The 19,282-nt window shown below is 38.7% G+C and overlaps 1 protein-coding gene across 2 annotated transcripts; it reads right to left on the bottom strand.

Moving 5' to 3' along the window:
• Positions 1 to 5,449: 5,449 nt before the first annotated feature.
• Positions 5,450 to 19,009, bottom strand: flii (FLII actin remodeling protein). Of its 2 annotated transcripts, none has more exons than XM_083896169.1 (31): positions 18,915 to 19,009; positions 17,151 to 17,261; positions 16,521 to 16,592; positions 16,301 to 16,381; positions 15,856 to 16,103; positions 15,548 to 15,651; positions 15,266 to 15,441; positions 14,930 to 15,087; positions 14,737 to 14,821; positions 14,376 to 14,523; positions 14,140 to 14,270; positions 13,795 to 13,905; positions 13,598 to 13,702; positions 13,273 to 13,452; positions 13,053 to 13,135; positions 12,882 to 12,956; positions 12,598 to 12,681; positions 12,281 to 12,452; positions 11,906 to 12,013; positions 11,606 to 11,797; positions 11,382 to 11,480; positions 10,640 to 10,729; positions 10,399 to 10,538; positions 9,519 to 9,744; positions 9,249 to 9,403; positions 9,063 to 9,123; positions 8,260 to 8,388; positions 7,961 to 8,067; positions 7,263 to 7,368; positions 7,087 to 7,152; positions 5,450 to 6,999 (listed from the first exon to the last, which is right to left on the bottom strand). In XM_083896169.1, exons 1-31 carry the CDS (start codon positions 18,975 to 18,977, stop codon positions 6,865 to 6,867), a joined length of 3,801 nt encoding a protein of 1,266 aa, XP_083752295.1. In that variant the 5' UTR covers positions 18,978 to 19,009; the 3' UTR covers positions 5,450 to 6,864. The 2 variants fall into 2 exon arrangements, with proteins under 2 accessions (XP_083752295.1, XP_083752296.1); XM_083896170.1 differs by having other exon boundaries at positions 13,795 to 13,902.
• Between the last annotated feature and the right edge of the window lie 273 nt (positions 19,010 to 19,282).

Genomic DNA, 19,282 nt, shown 5'->3' with positions numbered 1-19,282 from the left:
CTATATCTCCAAAATGTGACAATTTTTGGAGAAAAAAATTTTATTGGACAAAAACGACATACTATACTATGTTGTTTTTGATTCTGACAATTTTTTTGGAAAAACGTTTTTTGGTCCAAAATTTGACAAAAACGTCACACTATACTATGTAGTACCTCATACTATACTATATCTCCAAAATGTGACCATTTTTGGAGAAAAAAAATTTGGTCCAAAATTGGACAAAAACGACATACTATACTATGTCGTTTTTGATTCTGACAATTTTTTTGAAAAACGTTTTTTTGGTCCAAAACTTGACAAAAACGTCACACTATACTATGTAGTACCTCATACTATACTATATCTCCAAAATGTGACCATTTTTGGAGAAAAAAAATTTGGTCCAAAATTGGACAAAAACGACACACTATACTATACTATACTACACACACACTATACTATGTCGTCCAAAAAGTGATCTTTTTTTATATATATATATATATTTGTCTGGGCCTTTTTGCCTTTAATGATAGTATAGTGGAGAGAGACAGGAAACGGGAGACAGAGAGATGGTGGATGACACACAGGAAAGACAGGGTGCAGGATTCGAACCAGGATCACCTGCAGCGAGGACTTCAGCTTCAGAATATGGGGTAGATGCTCTACCAAGTGAGCCACTGCTGCCCCCAGAATCTGGTCCAAAACGTGACGAAAACGTCACACTATACTATGTAGTACGTCATACAATACTATGACTCCAAAATGTGACCATTTTTGGAGAAAAAAACATTTGGTCCAAAATTGGACAAAAACAACATACTATACTATGTCGTTTTTGATTCTGACAATTTTTTTGAAAAACTTTTTTTGGTCCAAAACTTGACAAAAACGTCACACTATACTATGCAGTACGTCCTACTATACTATGCCGTCCATAATGTGACCTTTTTTGAAGAAAAAAAATTTGTCCAAAATTTGACAAAAACGACATACTATACTATGTCGTCCAAAATCTGACCAATGTTTTGAAAAATGTTTTTTTGGTCCAAAACTTGACAAAAACGTCATACTATACTATGTAGTACCTCATACTATACTATATCTCCAAAATGTGACCATTTTTGGAGAAAAAACATTTGGTCCAAAACTTGACAAAAACGTCATACTATACTATGTAGTACCTCATACTATACTATGTCTCCGAAATGTGACCATTTTTGGAGAAAAAAAATTTGGTCCAAAATTGGACAAAAACGACATACTACACTATGTCGTTTTTGATTCTGACAATTTTTTTGAAAAACGTTTTTTTGGTCCAAAACTTGACAAAAACGTCATACTATACTATGCCGTCCATAATGTGACCTTTTTTGAAGAAAAAAAATTTGTCCAAAATTTGACAAAAACGACATACTATACTATGTCGTCCAAAATCTGACCAATGTTTTGAAAAACGTTTTTTTGGTCCAAAACTTGACAAAAACATCATACTATACTATGTAGTACGTCCTACTATACTATGCCGTCCATAATGTGACCTTTTTTGAAGAAAAAAAATTGGTCCAAAATTTGACAAAAACGACATACTATACTATGTCGTCCAAAATCTGACCAATGTTTTGAAAAACGTTTTTTTGGTCCAAAACTTGACAAAAACATCATACTATACTATGTGGTACGACCTACTATACTATGCCGTCCATAATGTGACCTTTTTTGAAGAAAAAAAATTGGTCCAAAATTTGACAAAAACGACATACTATACTATGTCGTCCAAAATCTGACCAATGTTTTGAAAAACGTTTTTTTGGTCCAAAACTTGACAAAAACATCATACTATACTATGTAGTATGTCCTACTATACTATGCCGTCCATAATGTGACCTTTTTTGAAGAAAAAAAATTGGTCCAAAATTTGACAAAAACGACATACTATACTATGTCGTCCAAAATCTGACCAATGTTTTGAAAAACGTTTTTTTGGTCCAAAACTTGACAAAAACGTCATACTATACTATGTAGTACGTCCTACTATACTATGCCGTCCATAATGTGACCTTTTTTGAAGAAAAAAAATTTGTCCAAAATTTGACAAAAACGACATACTATACGATGTCGTCCAAAATCTGACCAATGTTTTGAAAAATGTTTTTTTGGTCCCAAACTTGACAAAAACGTCATACTATACTATGTAGTACGTCATACTATACTATATCTCCAAAATGTGACCATTTTTGGAGAAAAAACATTTGGTCCAAAATTGGACAAAAACGACATACTATACTATGTCGTTTTTGATTCTGACAATTTTTTTGAAAAACTTTTTTTGGTCCAAAACTTGACAAAAACGTCATACTATACTATGTAGTATGTCCTACTATACTATGCCGTCCATAATGTGACCTTTTTTGAAGAAAAAAAATTGGTCCAAAATTTGACAAAAACGACATATCTCGTCCAAAATCTGACCAATTTTTTGAAAAACCTTTTTTTGGTCCAAAACTTGACAAAAACGTCATACTATACTATGTAGTACGTCCTACTATACTATGCCGTCCATAATGTGACCATTTTTTGAAGAAATAAAATTGGTCCAAAATTTGACAAAAACGACATACTACATACTATGTCGTCCAAAATCTGACCATTTTTTTGAAAAACGTTTTTTTGGTCAAAAACTTGACAAAAACGTCATACTATACTATGTAGTACGTCCTACTATACTATGCCGTCCATAATGTGACCATTTTTTGATTTAAAAAATTGGTCCAAAATTTGACAAAAATGACATACTATACTATGTCGTCCAAAATCTGACCAATTTTTTGAAAAACTTTTTTTGGTCCAAAACTTGACAAAAACATCATACTATACTATGTAGTACGTCCTACTATACTATGCCGTCCATAATGTGACCTTTTTTGAAGAAAACAAATTTGTCCAAAATTTGACAAAAACGATATACTATACTATGTCGTCCAAAATATGACCATTTTTTTGAAAATCGTTTTTTTTGGTCCAAAACTTGACAAAAACGTCATACTTTACTATGTAGTACGTCCTACTATACTATGTCGTCCAAAATCTGACCAATTTTTTGAAAAACGTTTTTTTGGTCCAAAACTTGACAAAAACGTCATACTATACTATGTAGTACTTTCTACTATACTATGCCGTCCATAATGTGACCTTTTTTGAAGAAAAAAAATTGGTCCAAAAGTTGACAAAAACGACATCGTATACTATGTAGTACGTCCTACTATACTATGTCGTCCAAAATCTGACCAATTTTTTGAAAAACGTTTTTTTGGTCCAAAACTTGACAAAAACGTCATACTATACTATGTAGTACGTCCTACTATACTATGCCGTCCATAATGTGACCTTTTTTGAAGAAAAAAAATTTGTCCAAAATTTGACAAAAACGACATACTATACTATGTCGTCCAAAATCTGACCAATGTTTTGAAAAACGTTTTTTTGGTCCAAAACTTGACAAAAACGTCATACTATACTATGTAGTACGTCCTACTATACTATGTCGTCCAAAATCTGACCAATTTTTTGAAAAACGTTTTTTTGGTCCAAAACTTGACAAAAACGTCATACTATACTATGTAGTACGTCCTACTATACTATGCCGTCCATAATGTGACCTTTTTTGAAGAAAAAAAATTTGTCCAAAATTTGACAAAAACGACATACTATACTATGTCGTCCAAAATCTGACCAATGTTTTGAAAAACGTTTTTTTGGTCCAAAACTTGACAAAAACGTCATACTATACTATGTAGTACGTCCTACTATACTATGTCGTCCAAAATCTGACCAATTTTTTGAAAAACGTTTTTTTGGTCCAAAACTTGACAAAAACGTCATACTATACTATGTAGTACGTCCTACTATACTATGCCGTCCATAATGTGACCTTTTTTGAAGAAAAAAAATTTGTCCAAAATTTGACAAAAACGACATACTATACTATGTCGTCCAAAATCTGACCAATGTTTTGAAAAACGTTTTTTTTGGTCCAAAACTTGACAAAAACGTCATACTATACTATGTAGTACGTCCTACTATACTATGCTGTCCATAATGTGACCATTTTTTGATTAAAAAAATTGGTCCAAAATTTGACAAAAATGACATTCTATACTATGTTGTCCAAAATCTGACCAATTTTTTTAAAAACGTTTTTTTGGTCCAAAACTTGAAAAAAACGCCATACTATACTATGTAGTACGTCCTACTATACTATGCCGTCCATAATGTGACCTTTTTTGAAGAAAAAAAATTGGTCCAAAATTTGACAAAAACGACATACTTTACTATGTCGTCCAAAATCTGACCAATTTTTTGAAAAACGTTTTTTTGGTCCAAAACTTGACAAAAACGTCATACTATACTATGTAGTACATCCTACTATACTATGCCGTCCATAATGTGACCATTTTTTGATAAAAAAAATTGGTCCAAAATTTGACAAAAACGACATATGTCGTCCAAAATCTGACCAATTTTTTGAAAAACCTTTTTTTGGTCCAAAACTTGACAAAAACGTCATACTATACTATGTAGTACGTCCTACTATACTATGCCGTCCATAATGTGACCATTTTTTGAAGAAATAAAATTGGTCCAAAATTTGACAAAAACGACATACTACATACTATGTCGTCCAAAATCTGACCATTTTTTTGAAAAACGCTTTTTTGGTCCAAAACTTAACAAAAACGTCATACTATACTATGTAGTACGTCCTACTATACTATGCCGTCCATAATGTGACCTTTTTTGAAGAAAAAAATTGGCCCAAAATTTGTCAAAAATTTGTCAAACAATTTTTATGAAAAAATGTTTTAAAAAGATCATACTATTCGATGTCGTCGGAAATTCGACAAAAATGTCATACTATATACTATGGCGTCCATAATTTGACAATTATTTGGAAAAAACATTTTGGTCCATAATTCCACAAAAACGTCATTGGTTGTATGTTGTCCAAATTTGGACAAAAAAGTAACCGGTTTGTATGACTTTTTGTCCGGATGACACACTAACAGAGGGAGAGGCTTCTTGTTTTTGTTTGTAAAACTTTGTTCAAACAACACGAGAACAGGTCAGTTGGAGCATGGATAATTGTAAACCAAACACAAAGGCACAAAAAAGAATAAATATGTCAAACGAGTTCCAAAATAATAATGAAAAGTCAAATATTCTGAAAATTACCATCTTGTTCAAATTTTTGGAGAGTTTGACAATTGAAAAAGTATGTGTTACTATTTGTTGTATATTGATTATTGTTCAGTTCAGTTCATCTCAGTCAGGCAGTCGAAGATAAATGGAACTGAGTCAATATGATTTTTTTCACCTTTGTGCTTTTCAAAATGGCTGCAGTTCCAAAGGGTCAGTGAAGACAAGACAGTGTTGAAGAACATGCTCAGTTGACTTGGTATGTGATGTGAGAATTTATTTTTATATAAAATACATAAATAAAGCATCTGCAGGTGGAATCAGGAGCATGTACTCCCACATACAAACTTGTGTAGGATTCAGCGTACTGAAAGGCAAAACAATTCACCCTAAAAATATAGAAGAAACAAACAAAAGTGATCAAAGTTGCAGCCAAAAGATAAATACATATCACGCTTACTTAGTAGCCAAACGCCCTACAGGTCACATGATGCACTGCAGCAGTTTTGTACTCCCTAATTTAACGCTCGGGCCACAAACAGTGAGCAGCTGAACTGGAAGTCATTATTTGTTAAGATAAGTCCGACATGATGCGACATCTCCCTTTAAAATATCCAAACAAATCGAAAAAAAAAAAAAAACATATGAAAGACAAAGCAAGAGTTTTTGATTGTTGTCCGAGTAACATGTTGCACTTTTTTAACCTGTAGAATCAAGCATTTACATTTTCAACTGAACATTTTGGCTGTATTTACTCTCTCCACCCAAAAGCAAGAAATTTGTGACAAGATGAATGCAGTCCACACTATTTTTTCTCAGGAATTTCCCAGGCTCCACTGATTGCACATTTTTAACATTCAACAAGGCTCTGTGTCACAACCCATCACCTGAGCACTGACCACAAGGTTTCTTTGGACAGATAAATGTAGCCGTTTCTTAAGTTTTAACTGTTTCAGCTTTCATCTTAAACATTTTTACACGAGAATACCCGTTTCAGATCAGTGGTGAGGTTACAGAAGGTGAGAGACCAGTTCAATCAGACTTATGGTAAAGGGACGGATCCCTTTTCAGTCAAAGGCGCATGGCACACACACCATGTATAGTCCACACAACAGGAAACAAAAAAATATATGTATATAAACCAACATTCCCCTGAAAACAAATATAGTTTTCTGTTAAATCCCTCGATACTGGGGCGGAACAAAGTTGTATCTGCGATAAACTGCTAAAAAACTTAAGATGCACAAAATGGCACTGAGCTCAGAAGAAACTCCAGCCTCCTGCACTCAAAGAACAACCATGCAGCACAAGCTGTGTGAAAGCAGCAAAGAGTGTGATATGTTCATGGATTCTCCTCCCTTTGGGGTTTGTTTTTTTAATTATTATTAAAGTCTTTAAACATCTTTAAAGAAACACAATTCTCTTAATTATTCTTCAACATCAGACTCCCTGCTAAAAACGCTTGTAAAAAAAAGAAGTAATTTTCCTCAAAAAAGCAGAGAAAACAGCATCTTAATCAGAATAACTTTTTTGTGTTTGGGACGTGGAGCTCAAACGTCTGACGAACAGCAGCAGGTTAAAGTTGACTTGTATAAGCACAGAGACATCATTATCATCGTAAATACAGCATCTACCTGGTAGAAAAGTTCATGGCAATGAATGAGTTTGAAGGTGTGCGTAAGTTTTATTCTATGCGGGTGGAGTTTTGAAAGCTCCCCAGGCGTGAAAGCAGCGCGTGAAGCAGTGAGGCTCGTTTCCCTTCCGCACCAGTCGCAGCTTCCTCGGGTGTTCGGTGTCTTTGGAGCGCATGTGCTGGATGTAAACCTGGACGCGGACAAAAAGAGAGAGGTTGAGAGAAGATGTCGACGTAGAACAAATATGTTAACACACAAAACGCAGGCCGTTACTCACCTGACACGCTTTGAGACTGAGTTTGATCTCCACCTGGCTGGTCTGAGTGCCAACCCACATGTAGACCTGAAGAACAACACGGGAAATTAACGGTACTGCAGGAAATGAAAGGATGATTCCACCGTTGCTAGAGAGCGACAGGCGAAAAACCACATGCATGAATCGGTTAACGTTACCTCGTTGCCATTGTCCAGCAACATGATGTCATCGTCAGCCAAGTCGTCCTGGCAGAAGTCCGAGCATTTCTCGGACACGGAGAAGTAACCCTTCTCATTTGAACACCTGAGGCAGCGAAGGAGGGATGAATACGGATGTTTAACATAGGAAAGTTGAAACAAGCTGTACTGAGGCTGTTGACATGCAGCATCCAAAAAAGGCTTGAAAAGTGCACGAAGAAGTCACATAAATGCATGAATTCAGCAGAATTCAACACAAGCAGGAGAGGATATAGGAAAATGAAACAACCAGGTTACTTTTCACCAAAAAAACATTGTATATATTCACTTAAATACATCCCAGAAAGAATCCTCTATGCTCCTATATATTCGGTTGGAAGAAATACTGCTCTGTTTGTTGTGTTTACAAGATACACAGAGTATTTGGGCGCTTCAGTCATGTCCATCTTTATCGAGTAAACAAAACTGCAGAGACGAGTGAATCTGCCACAGCTTCACTGAATAATTAACACATAAAACAAAGACATTAGACTACCAGCGCTGCTCTTTGCCGATCGATACGCGTGGGGGGAAAAAAAGAGATGACTTTTATTTTTCATCTTGGTTGAGACGACGTCGCTCTCGTTTGTGCGCAAAAGACGCTGCAAGTGAACAGCCCCGTACACATCCATGTATAATTATTAAACACCGTGACTCACCTGAAGAGCCGAGCGTGTTTCATGTAAACTGCATCTTCATCATACACTTTCTGAGAACCAATACCGACCCAGAAGAAGTTCTCCGGCTCCTCCCCCTCGTTAATTACCTAGGAGACAGAGTGGCTCATCAGTATGTGTAAAGGGAGTATAGATGAAGACGGATGTAGAAATACACATAAAAAAAAAACAGATGAGGCAGTTCAAAGCCTTTTGAAACGTCTTTTCTCCATAGTCATCAAAGGAAAATTAATCCGAGAAAATTCCACTTCATTCTTACGTACTCGTGTGCATGAACAAACCTGTTTGCTGTACGTGTCGTCAAACATGCTGTTCATGATGTCCTCGGCCAGTTTGGCTTCGTCTGGATCGGCAGCTCTGCCCACCCAGGTGTAAACTATGCCCTGATTGTCGGTGCTCTCAAACGGTACCTGCAGGAAAGGCGTCACGTTACTGTGAGAACAGAGTCTGAGGACACGGCAGATACAAACACCATTAAACAAGTGAGTGGGCTGGAAGATTTAAAGGCCAGGTATGCAGGAATTTCCAAAACATTTATCTAAAAGCAATTCCCGTTGATCATTACGGAGCCACTAGAGGTGTGCGGTGGCGGATTTATCTGCAGAGACGCTGCCCTCTGCTGGTATTTAATGATTTTTTCTTTGTTTTGCTCTTGGCTGGGTTGTTTCTGGGCAAGAGCCAGTGTGTTTATATCATCTTGCCAAAAACAGCGAGGGGGCAGAACAAACAGGTTACAGTTTGGCAGGAATAAGAAGCCTGACACAGCATCTAAGAAACACTACTTTAACGAGTTTTATCGCAGAGCGCACAAAAACCAGAGTGAATCAGGGGTTGGTCTTCATGCGCTGGTGAAAATTGAAGGAGAGGACGCAGAGAAAAAGTTCAGTCTTTTTTCGTCAGAGAGGTTAGTGCAGGGGTGTGAACATTTCACATCACACGCTCTAGTCACAATGTGAAATAATATATTTTTTAGTTCTGGATATCTGTAGTGCTGAGTTTAAGTTTTGAATCATACAAGCCACCACCCTGGATAATGCTAGCTGCTGCATAAAAAGCCTTTAAAGACAGAAAGAAAAAACCCAACCTTGAGTATGAAGCAGAACTCCGAGTTGAGATTGCTTGAATCTGTTCCAATCTGGATGGTCCTACAAGACAGAGATTCAAAAGTAAAAACAAAGCTTCGGGGAACTTTAGAAAACTTTGACTCGTCTCTGGAGGAAACGGGTCCTTGTGATGTTGCTAGTGTGGATTAATCCACAGTGACATTAACCTGGTGCAAAGTGCGCTGCCATTGGTACGTATGTGGTAGAGTGAAGGCTGAGCAGAGTCCGTCTTCAGTTTCCTCTTCCCTTTGTGGATGATGAACTTCCTCTTAAAATGAGACAGGAACTTGAGGTTCTCCTGCTGCTGTGTCATTCTCACCACCTAAAGAGGAAAAGAGGCTGCAGTTGTTAACAATACTACACAACACCATATGTAAACATAAGTAAATGATGATTTGAACAAAAAAAAACTGAAGCTGAAGCAATTTTCCCCATACCTTCAATTTTCCAGGGAAAAGACTCTCAAACTTCTTCTGCAGGGAGAAGGTGAAGGTGAGCCAGCCCATGTTGGACGCCTGTCTGCCCTGCCAGAAGTAGACCACACACTGGAAGTCCTCCTCCGGCTGTTTGTCCTCCTCTTCCTCTCGTCCTCCTTCACCTCGTCCTCCTTCACCTGCCTTCTTCTCTTTCTCATCATCCTCGTACTCCACAGCCACCCAGTATCTGAGAAAGACGTGTCAATGTTTGTCAATTTATGCACAACCTACAACCATTTCACATACAGTCCTCAGTCACCAACATAGTGTCTTTCCCTCTTCTCTCTAGTGCTTCAGTCAAGACCACAATAACCGAGATTAAGTGAAGGCTTTTAAAGACAAGAAAGTCAAGAGTCAAGATAAAGACCAAAGCACACAGGGCCCTGGGATGTGACAATGCATCTGTAACTGTATAGGAACTCTAATTTTCACTGGTCAAAGCAGCTTTTTGTGACGTATTCTTGTTTTTAAGCATTACTTTTTTTTCCCCACAAAAATTTGATTTTGTGAAGAAGCCGTACTGGTGTAGTGTTTGCTGCACATTTTCTTTTTGGTGTTGCTGTACAAATTAAGCCTCTAGTTAATAACGGACGATTTAGTGATATCTTTGCCCCGTGACAGCACAGAGCTTCTCCTCGCGTCATGGACCTAACTTTAGTTTGTATGAATGGAGGCAGGAAGGAGCAGCAGCTGTTATTTAGTGACTAAACATTCCAGCTACAGAGGGCTTATGCTATTATTTGTACTGTGGTCTTGATATATAATCCTTTTAAAGTAAAAATAAACCAGAAAACCCTAAAAAAAAGTGGTCTACCACTCGCACACACAGACACACAACAACCTGCAGAGGAAGACGTAACAGTCCTGTGTGAAGAAATGCCCAAACTCTTCCTCTGGCAGACGAGCAAACTTCTTTCCCTCCAACACAAATCCTTCCATGCCGTCCAGGTCCTCGTTCCACTCCTCCGTCAGCTGCTCAGCCTGAACAGAAAACAAACACAGTGAGGAACTTGTTTTGTGTCGTTTCCTTCATCAAACCAGGATTTACCGAGGGAGAGATGAAATGGTGCATGTGCTCTTACCTCGGTGAGAGGCATGGCTGGCTGCCTGGGGAGGAAGAGCGCTGTCAGGTCAGCTTTCATCTGGTCTTTCTTCTCTGCGTCTTTCTTCACCTGTGAGACAAAACACACAAACCTGATTACCTCATGTGGTAACCTGACACAACATCCACACACATTTGTGGTTAGGGAAAAAAAGAACCTTTTAAAAAAAACAAGTGAGTCTATTTTCAAAGAATGTGAGTATTTTGAGAATAACCCAATATTTTTGTAAGACACAGAATCTGTTTCTGTTTCTTAGGTTCAGGTTCTCAGTGGATGCGTGCAGCTCTGTTGGCCACACAGGAAATGTGTCTTCTGCACACCTGCTGCCTTGTTTGATATAAAAAAATAGTTTCTGTACTAATTAATACCTGGACTCTTTAGTATGAAGCCACACATTCATCAGTTGTGCACATATTTCACAATAAAATGTTGTTTTTCGAATCAGGGAGATGAAACACTAGAGTGCTTTTACTCTGAAACAGGAACAAGAAGCGCTACGTTTGTGACATATGAGAGAAAAAGAGATGTTGAAACTGTGAAGAAAGATCATTGTCACGGTCTTTTTTGACAATGCAGTGTGGATGCTCTAATCAGTTTGTATGCTTAAAAAAAAAAAACCGTGATCCACTTTGAACACTGCCTTGGTTGTCAGGTAACTTGACAATTAATTCAAACTATTCATAATTATATTTTTGAATAAACTGACACCTGCATCACTGACCTTGCCCTGCAGGTTGTCCTTCTGCTGTACAGTCTCTGCTGCTCTGGTGTAATCCACCTTCAACACATCATCCCAGTTCTTGAACTTGGACTTAAACACCTAGTGAAGACGATGAAGAGACAAATGACAATTTTGACAAATAAAGAATAAAGCAACAATTATATAATGTCATGGTGTATTTTAAGGTTTAAGTGGCAAATAAGAGTTGCTGCTTTATTTGTTACCTGACACTCAGTTCCCTCCAGGTTGCGGGTGACACAGGCATGTTTGGGCCGGTGCAGCATGGAGCAGATCTCCTGGCCCAGTTTCAGAGCAGCTGCTCGGACGAGACGGGGCGACTTCCTCCCGATCCAGATAAACACGTCAGACCAGCAGTCCAGGATGTACACGGACTTTGTGTCCAGAAGAGACTGCACCTGAGGTGAGAGGTGGAAGGAAAGACGACGGTGTCAAATAAAGAGTGAAGCAAGAGCAGAATTTTTTTTTTTACTGCCTTTTAGTGACGATACAGCAGCTGCACATACCAGTCTTAGTTCTGGCAGAGTGTCCAGTTTGATCTTGTGGTCTTTGTGTTCCACTGACAGCTTGTAGTTAACCTGTGGCAACTCCAGATAGCCCAGACCCAAGCCCACCTACAGGAAAGGGATTAAAAAAACAAACAAAAACATCATCAACTGTGATACTTATTCACTTTAACTACACCTTTAAAAAGATTCCTGTTGAAGCTAACCAAGAGATAGTTTTCAAGTCTAACGTGTGGTTTGCTGACATCCAACTTTTTTTTAACCAACATACTCTACATCACCATGAACCTTTTCCAAAAGTATAGTTATGTACATTCAAGCAGAGTGCTTATCAGTAAACCTCCAACACACCTACAAAGTTATCTAAAGACTAACCTTATATAGTTTAGGTCTGATGGGAGAGAAGTCATCCGGTACGTGTTTTTTGATCTCCTCTGGTTGCCCTCCCAGCACCTCCCAGAACGTTGGAGGTTCCTGGCTCTGCCTGAGTGTTGTGATCTCTGCCTTACCCTTGCGCTCATTCTTATTTATCTTTTCTGAAAATAACCTGGAGGATGACAATGAAACATAAGACATAGCTTTAGATCGCAGAATTTGCAGAGAATTTGTTTGTGTCACTAATATGGAACCTGGCTGAAAATGTGGAAACCAAGTGGCAGAGAGAGATCGTTTGCATTTCAAATGTGTCTTACCTTGCTTTTGTGGTACAGCTGAGAGTAGCATTGGCTCCTCTCCAGATAAAGATTTCTAGTCCGGTGTCCAACAGGAAGACATAGCTGACAAAAAAAGAGACAGACAACGTGTTATGGTCACAAATGTCCACATGGAAGGAGACACAGATCAAAAGGTATGTCTACAGTAAATGAGCAGTTTGTCAAACTGATATAACATTGGAAATGGAGTGTGTGTTGAATGGTGAAGCAAAACATGCAAGTGTGCGTCATATAGTATATGAGATAGAAAGTGTGAGAGTCACCGTGGGTCGAGGGAGGAGTTCTTCACAGGCACAGACTCCAGTCTGATGTTTTTCTTGCCGTAAACTCTGTACAACCTAATAAAAACACAACGGTGTTAAACGATAAGGAAACAATGCTACAAAATAGGTATCTGACCAAATTCCGCGACGAAAATGCTGCTTCCAATCTACCTGAGAGAATAGTTGCTGTCCTCCACAGTGTAGAATCCACTGGCTGTTCCTCCCTCAATGTAGGAGATCTCATTGTTAAACACCTGTACACGAGACAGCAATGGTTTATAAAGCGGTAAAGGATTTAGCTACTTTACTTTTACAAAATTTGATAGTAAGTGGTGTAAGAAGTATATATGTAGTACACATTTGCTTATATGTACATTACGTCTATACATACCGCACTGAACTCTTCACTCTCATCTCCCATCTCTTCCCTGATCGACCTGCACTCCGCTCCAAGGAAATTTCGGAGGTTGACGGCATGGATAGCAGAAGAAGCCTTCTTGTCCAGAGTAGATTCCTGACCAATCCAGTAGTAGATCTCCCAGTTCAGTGAGCCGTTGTCATCCAAGAAGGTCTACAATACAAATGATAGAGTGTGAGAAAAATTAGAGGAATGCACAGAGCAGGGGGCTTGTCATTAATTTTCACACTTGCCTGATGCTGACATAATGACATTCTCTACTTTCAACACATATTAATTATAAATATTGGCAAGTTACCTTGAGGATAATGTAACAGTCTGCCTCATAGAATTTTCCATGGAAAGTTTCATCCACTTGAAGAGGAATAAAGTTCTCTATTTGCCACACTGTTACACCTGGAACCTGCAGGTAAAGGATTAAAAAAAGAACATTATTCGTGATTGTAAGCAAACCTGACAACCTGACAGAATAACAGACACAAACAAACACACTACCTGTCCCACGTCCTCCATAAAGAACTCCGAATAGTCCAGATGAGGCTTCTCTAGACTCTTGTCCCAACGTCGAATCTTTAAATCACCATATTTCAAGTCTCCGTTCTCCTGCTTGGTAAATGAAATCAAATCAATCCCGTTTAATGTTTTTCATTCACTCATTAGTCAAATATCAAATACAAACAATAAAGAAACTGATCCTCTAATCAGGACAACAACAGCCAAAGTTATAACTAAAAACATGTTTAAATGTTTTGGCAGATCCACGATAAGAGGAAATATTGTACAGAACCATACTTGTTCATGCTTTTATTTCTTAAAAAAAAGAAAAACTGTTAAATTTACCTCCATGTTCTTCTTTTCCTGTGCGACGTCACTCATGCCCTTCAACACCTGCTTTGCCTGATCGTCCTGAGAGCAGTCCTTTCTTCTCCTGAGCCTCATCTTCCTCGCCATATGATCTCGGGGGCTGGCCCCTGGACACACATACCAATACATTACAGACACTAGCCACTAGCACACACACACACACAACTGCATTGATATAGTCCAAATGTCATGTACTAGCTGTATACACCCACCTCCTCCAGCAGCCGCTACTGTAGCAGGCGAGGCTCCAGCCAGTCGGAGCTGGTTCTGTAGGGAGAAGTCAATGTTGTACCACTCTGATCCTCTGTCCACAGGTTTAGGAGGCATCACCAGGTTGGGGTTCTCACGCACGTCAAGCATCTACAGAGAGGTATAATCCATATCGTGACATCCTCTCCTTTTGTCTTACTCCATATGCTTAGGGTTAGTCTAATTACTTTTCTTTATTTTGCCTTTATTAACTTTCCTTGTCAACATACACAATAAGAACACTTTATCCACCAATAAGCCATGATAGAAGGATGACTAAGTCAACTTTTATTTGAAATGTTGACTAGAAGGTTAGCAATTTACCTCTAAGTCGGTCAAGAAGTGGATAGCTTCAGGCAGAGTCACCAGGCGATTTTTATTCAGCACCAGCTTCTTCAACTTGCCACACCTACAAAAAGATCACATTTTGAGCAGTGCAGAAAATGTGGATTTAAATTTTTTTTTTTTTTTGCCATTTAAGGATCTGTCAGTCTGGCAAATTAACCAAATATCACACCTGCAGAGACCCTCAGGAATAAGCTCCAGGTTGTTGTTTGCAGCCATAAACTCAGTGAGGCACGAGAGTTTACCCACGCCAGGTGGAACACCGTCAAAGTCCAGTTTGTTGGAGTTCACATACAGCTTCTTCAGCTTGGACAGTTTACAGATGGCAGACTGGATGGAGGCAAACAGAATATAGTTTAAATATTAGACATCTTAAGAGGTTTCAGGTTTTGTGTTATTCATGTTTCATAAAGAAAATCAAAGAAAATAAGGTTGAAAATTGAATATATGATAACTTAATTTATATAAATCTGTATGAAAACAGAGGTTTAATGATCGTCTTCCTTACGGGCAATGAGGTGAGCTGATTGCGGCTCAGATTAAGTGTCTCCAGCTGAGTCCACTGGTCAATGCAGAGGGAGAGCTCAGAGATCTGATTGCTGCTCAGGTTCAGTCTCTTCAGGCTACCCAGTGAATAGAGGCACTCTGGCACTCGAGACAGGTCGTTACATGACAGGTCAACATCTAAGAGACGGATACAACAAGGAGCATATGTTTGTTAATAGTTTAAAAAAAAAAAAAAAAAAAAAAGTGTGAATTCCAGACATACACACAGTGATGTGTGTATTACCTGCCAACTGTGTCAGTCCCTCCAGGCTGGTGGGCATGTTGCTCTGCGTCCTCTGAGTGTTCCTCAGGTGGAGAGTCTGTAATGCCACCATGGCTGGTAACTGTCTGCTCAGAACCACACACACAGGAATATAAATACAAAGATCAAATTAGCAACCAGATACATGCTCATGTTAAATAAAACAAAATAACAAATAAAAAAGTAAACTTAACATGGGCACCTTGAACTTTTGGGGGTGTTTGGGAAAATAAGTAATAGAAGGAATATGTGGCAAAGAATAATGACAACATAAAAAGTATTTGATTTACCGCAACTGCGCATGCATCAGTGGGTTGTTGTTCAGAGTGAGAGTCTGAAGATGCACCAGGCGTCTCATCTGGGGTGGGAGACTGTCCAGCTTGTTGTCACTCAGGTCCAGGTACAGCAGGTCTGTTAAGTTGATGAACAGCTGGTTGGGAATGGAATCAATACTGTTGTGGCTCAGATTCAGCACCAGCATGTTTCTACTGTTCTCCAGGTCCCTGGGAATCTCTGACAGCTGATTGTAACTCAGGTCCTAAAGGAGAAAAAGAAGAAACAGAGAGAAACAAAACAAATCAGAGTGTTTTTGTTGTAGACACTGTCTGCAAGCCAGACTTATTCGAGGACAGGAAAATTAAACAACCAATTAAAAACAAAAGTAATAAGTGTTTGTGTAAAGGGAAAATATAGAGTGTGGGTGGATGATAAAATTAAAGAGTGTCATCATCATACCAGCACAGAAAGATCATCAAGTTGAAAGATGTCATCTGGGACTCCTGAGTTTTTCAGGTTGTTGGCTCTGGCGACCACTGCCTGCACACAAAATGAAACACTTTTAGTACAGAGTTATAACAGGAATACATTTACATATTACATAATTATGGTGAGCTCCCCCCAAAAAACAAGCATTGCAGAAAAATCAAGTGTACAAAGAAATAACTTTGTAAATTACCCGTAGGTTTGGTAAACTGGACAGTTCTCCATGTAAGGTGGTCAGGCTGTTGTGACTCACTGAAAGATGCTCCTAAAGAAGGAAAACAGATTTTTTTGTATCAGATACATAAGCCAGTGCACACATGACATCATAATCTAAAATGTCCGATATCATAAACGGTGGCTTGCTGTGTAATGCGACACCTGCACTAAAGCTCATTTGCCTAAAAGCCGAATTACAAAAAGGATAACACCAAAGTAGACGTTTAGTTAAACACACCCCAGTCACAACGACTGTGAGACATGACAACACACACCAATCCTGTTTACGTCAACCAGGTAAAATTAGGCGTGTCAGGACAGATCATTTGCTGGGGATTATTTTGTGTTTTTGCTGAGATGCGTCAGTCTCCAGGTGTAATTTCATATTTTACGCACACTTTTAACATCACTGATAAATAGAGAATATGTTAGGCAATGTTGAATGACATCTTAAAAGGTGACAACAAAAGTACATTGGATAATTAAGACATTATCAATACAATATTGGAACTCTTGACAGGTACACAGTAACTGTACAGTACAGTCAACAGATGCAAATATTTTGAAGAAATGCCTCAATGTATAAAGACGATAATAACAATCTCACCAGCTTCTGCAGAGAGGCCAGCTCCTCTGGCAGGTAACAAAGTCCTGTCCTGTTTAGTTTCAGCCATCGCAGACTGCTCATACACTTGACATGCTCTGGGAAGTATCCACCCTGTAAGGACAGACCATAGGAAGACAAGACTTTAACAACAGCAATGATAATGAAGAAGAGAGATTAAGACTTTATGTTTTTTTTGGACCATATATTACTTGTTTCCTCTATCTGATTAAACTATAACTTTTTAATAATAATACATAATATTAAAAATGGCTTAGCTTCTGTAATCCATTATCAAACAGTACTAATGGTCTGCAATCTATATTTTACATATATTCAGTAAGGTATAAATATTAAACACATACCACTAACAAATAATGTCACTATATTATTGCACAAAGTAGGACCACAGTGATTGAACAAAAGATAAACAGACAGTGGTCTGGTCCTCTTAAGATAAGCCTATTTTTTAGCCTAGGTACAGGCTTCAAGAAGATTTAGAGAAATAATATTATCACAACTTTTCTGAATGATTGACTTCACAATTAAGATTTTATTTGCAACGTTATTTTTTAACGTCAAGACTCAGTTGAACACTCACTGTTTAGCAACTCTGATTAGGATTCAGAAGTGAATGTTTTGACAGTGTCATGTGTTTTGCAATTTGCAAATTCCATTGAGTCAAATTGCAAATTAGATTTAACAATTACAAGTTGTTCACCCCTATTCTGTACTGCTTTGTAGATGGAAACAGTGAGAGAGAGGATCTGATGGAACGATAAGTGTAATCTTTCCCTCTTCTGTTGTCAAAGCTATGATTTTACCAGGAGTTCATCCAGTGTGATGGTGCCCGTTACACACATTTAAAAACATGTATTATACCTGAAATGTGGACATTATTATTATTATAATACTGGAAACCTGTTAAATGGCAACTTTCAGGGGGTAATACAAGACCAGCAAATACAGTAAAATGCAGAGTAAATATACATAATTTGGTACAGTAAATCTTACAGACTTTCTATCTTTCAGTCATGTACAAGTGAGCTAGATGTGAATGCAGGGCACATTTTTGGCAGAGGAAATGATGTCATCCCATACTGGCTGAAAATAGGACTTTCATTGTCAGCCAGTGATTAACACACACACACACACACACACAGTTAACGGTTATTGTCTACTACGTTAAAACTAAGGCAGTGGCCTGTGTTATGTACTTATATAGTTGTACATTGTGCCAGAGATTATTCGAGCCGTCGCTGCTTCCCTTATCTGCCCATATGGAGCTCGCAAAATGGGTCAAAAGTGTGCCGCCACAGCAACTCCGTGACCTCTATAACATCAGTTTACGTTGTGTTTGACCACAGTATTATCTGAGGTAAACGCTGATAATGCTGACATGTTCCAACACAGCGTTTGTGCTCTTGACTCATAGTTAGCCAAAACCCAAGCTAAATAGCATGGGGGACGTGACGTTGTCAATAAGTGCTGTGTTTATCTCTAACTATAGTCAACTAACAGGGTGATAAAGTGCGAGTTCACCATAAAAAATAAACGTGTTAGTCACCAGAACAGGAAACCAGTCGGTCTCTACTATGTCCCTGCCAAACATTTGACAACTGGCTAACGCCCAGTGCTGGGGTTGTGAAGCTAGGCTAATGTTTTAGCGAGCTTTAGTCGTTGGTTTCTCTATCTTTAGCCTCAGCAACACGGCTACGCTAAACAACTACGGACACACAGTCAACTACTAATGTTTTAAAGACTCACTTTGAAGTCGTTTCCACTCAGGTCCACCCCCCTGATGAAGGGAAGAACTCCGGTGGCAGCCATTTCTAGTCGATATCAGCTGCTGCTGCTCAGCCCGAAACTATCTATTTTGGTCCGAAGCAGGAGGGCTGCGTACGATTCAGAGGGAGGGAGGTAGGAGGAGGGTTTGGAGGTTTAACATGAGGTCCAGGTGCTGTACCGCCACCTACTGCTCCGGAGTGCGGATCAGCAACATGAGTGTATTACAATAACATTATTATTTGCTATGTCTATAACTGGCGAACTGTCCTGGGTGTGACTGACCCCGCCTATCGACAGCCTATGTCAGCTGAGATTGGCACAGCACTCCCCGCGACCCTCCGGTGGAG

The sequence above is a fragment of the Microchirus variegatus genome (assembly GCF_963457635.1).
Source record: "Microchirus variegatus genome assembly, chromosome: 10".
Classification (NCBI taxonomy): domain Eukaryota; kingdom Metazoa; phylum Chordata; class Actinopteri; order Pleuronectiformes; family Soleidae; genus Microchirus; species Microchirus variegatus.
This window is presented reverse-complemented; position numbering and strand designations above follow the sequence as displayed.

Coding starts and splice junctions, on each gene's coding strand:
- flii (XM_083896169.1), bottom strand. CDS start 18,977: ATGGCTGCCACCGGAGTTCTTCCCTTCATCAGGGGGGTGGACCTGAGT. Junction 7,369..7,960: donor AAACACGCTCGGCTCTTCAG/GTGAGTCACGGT, acceptor TCGCTGCCTCAG/GTGTTCAAATGAGAAGGGTT. Junction 7,153..7,262: donor TGCTGGACAATGGCAACGAG/GTAACGTTAACC, acceptor GTTGTTCTTCAG/GTCTACATGTGGGTTGGCAC.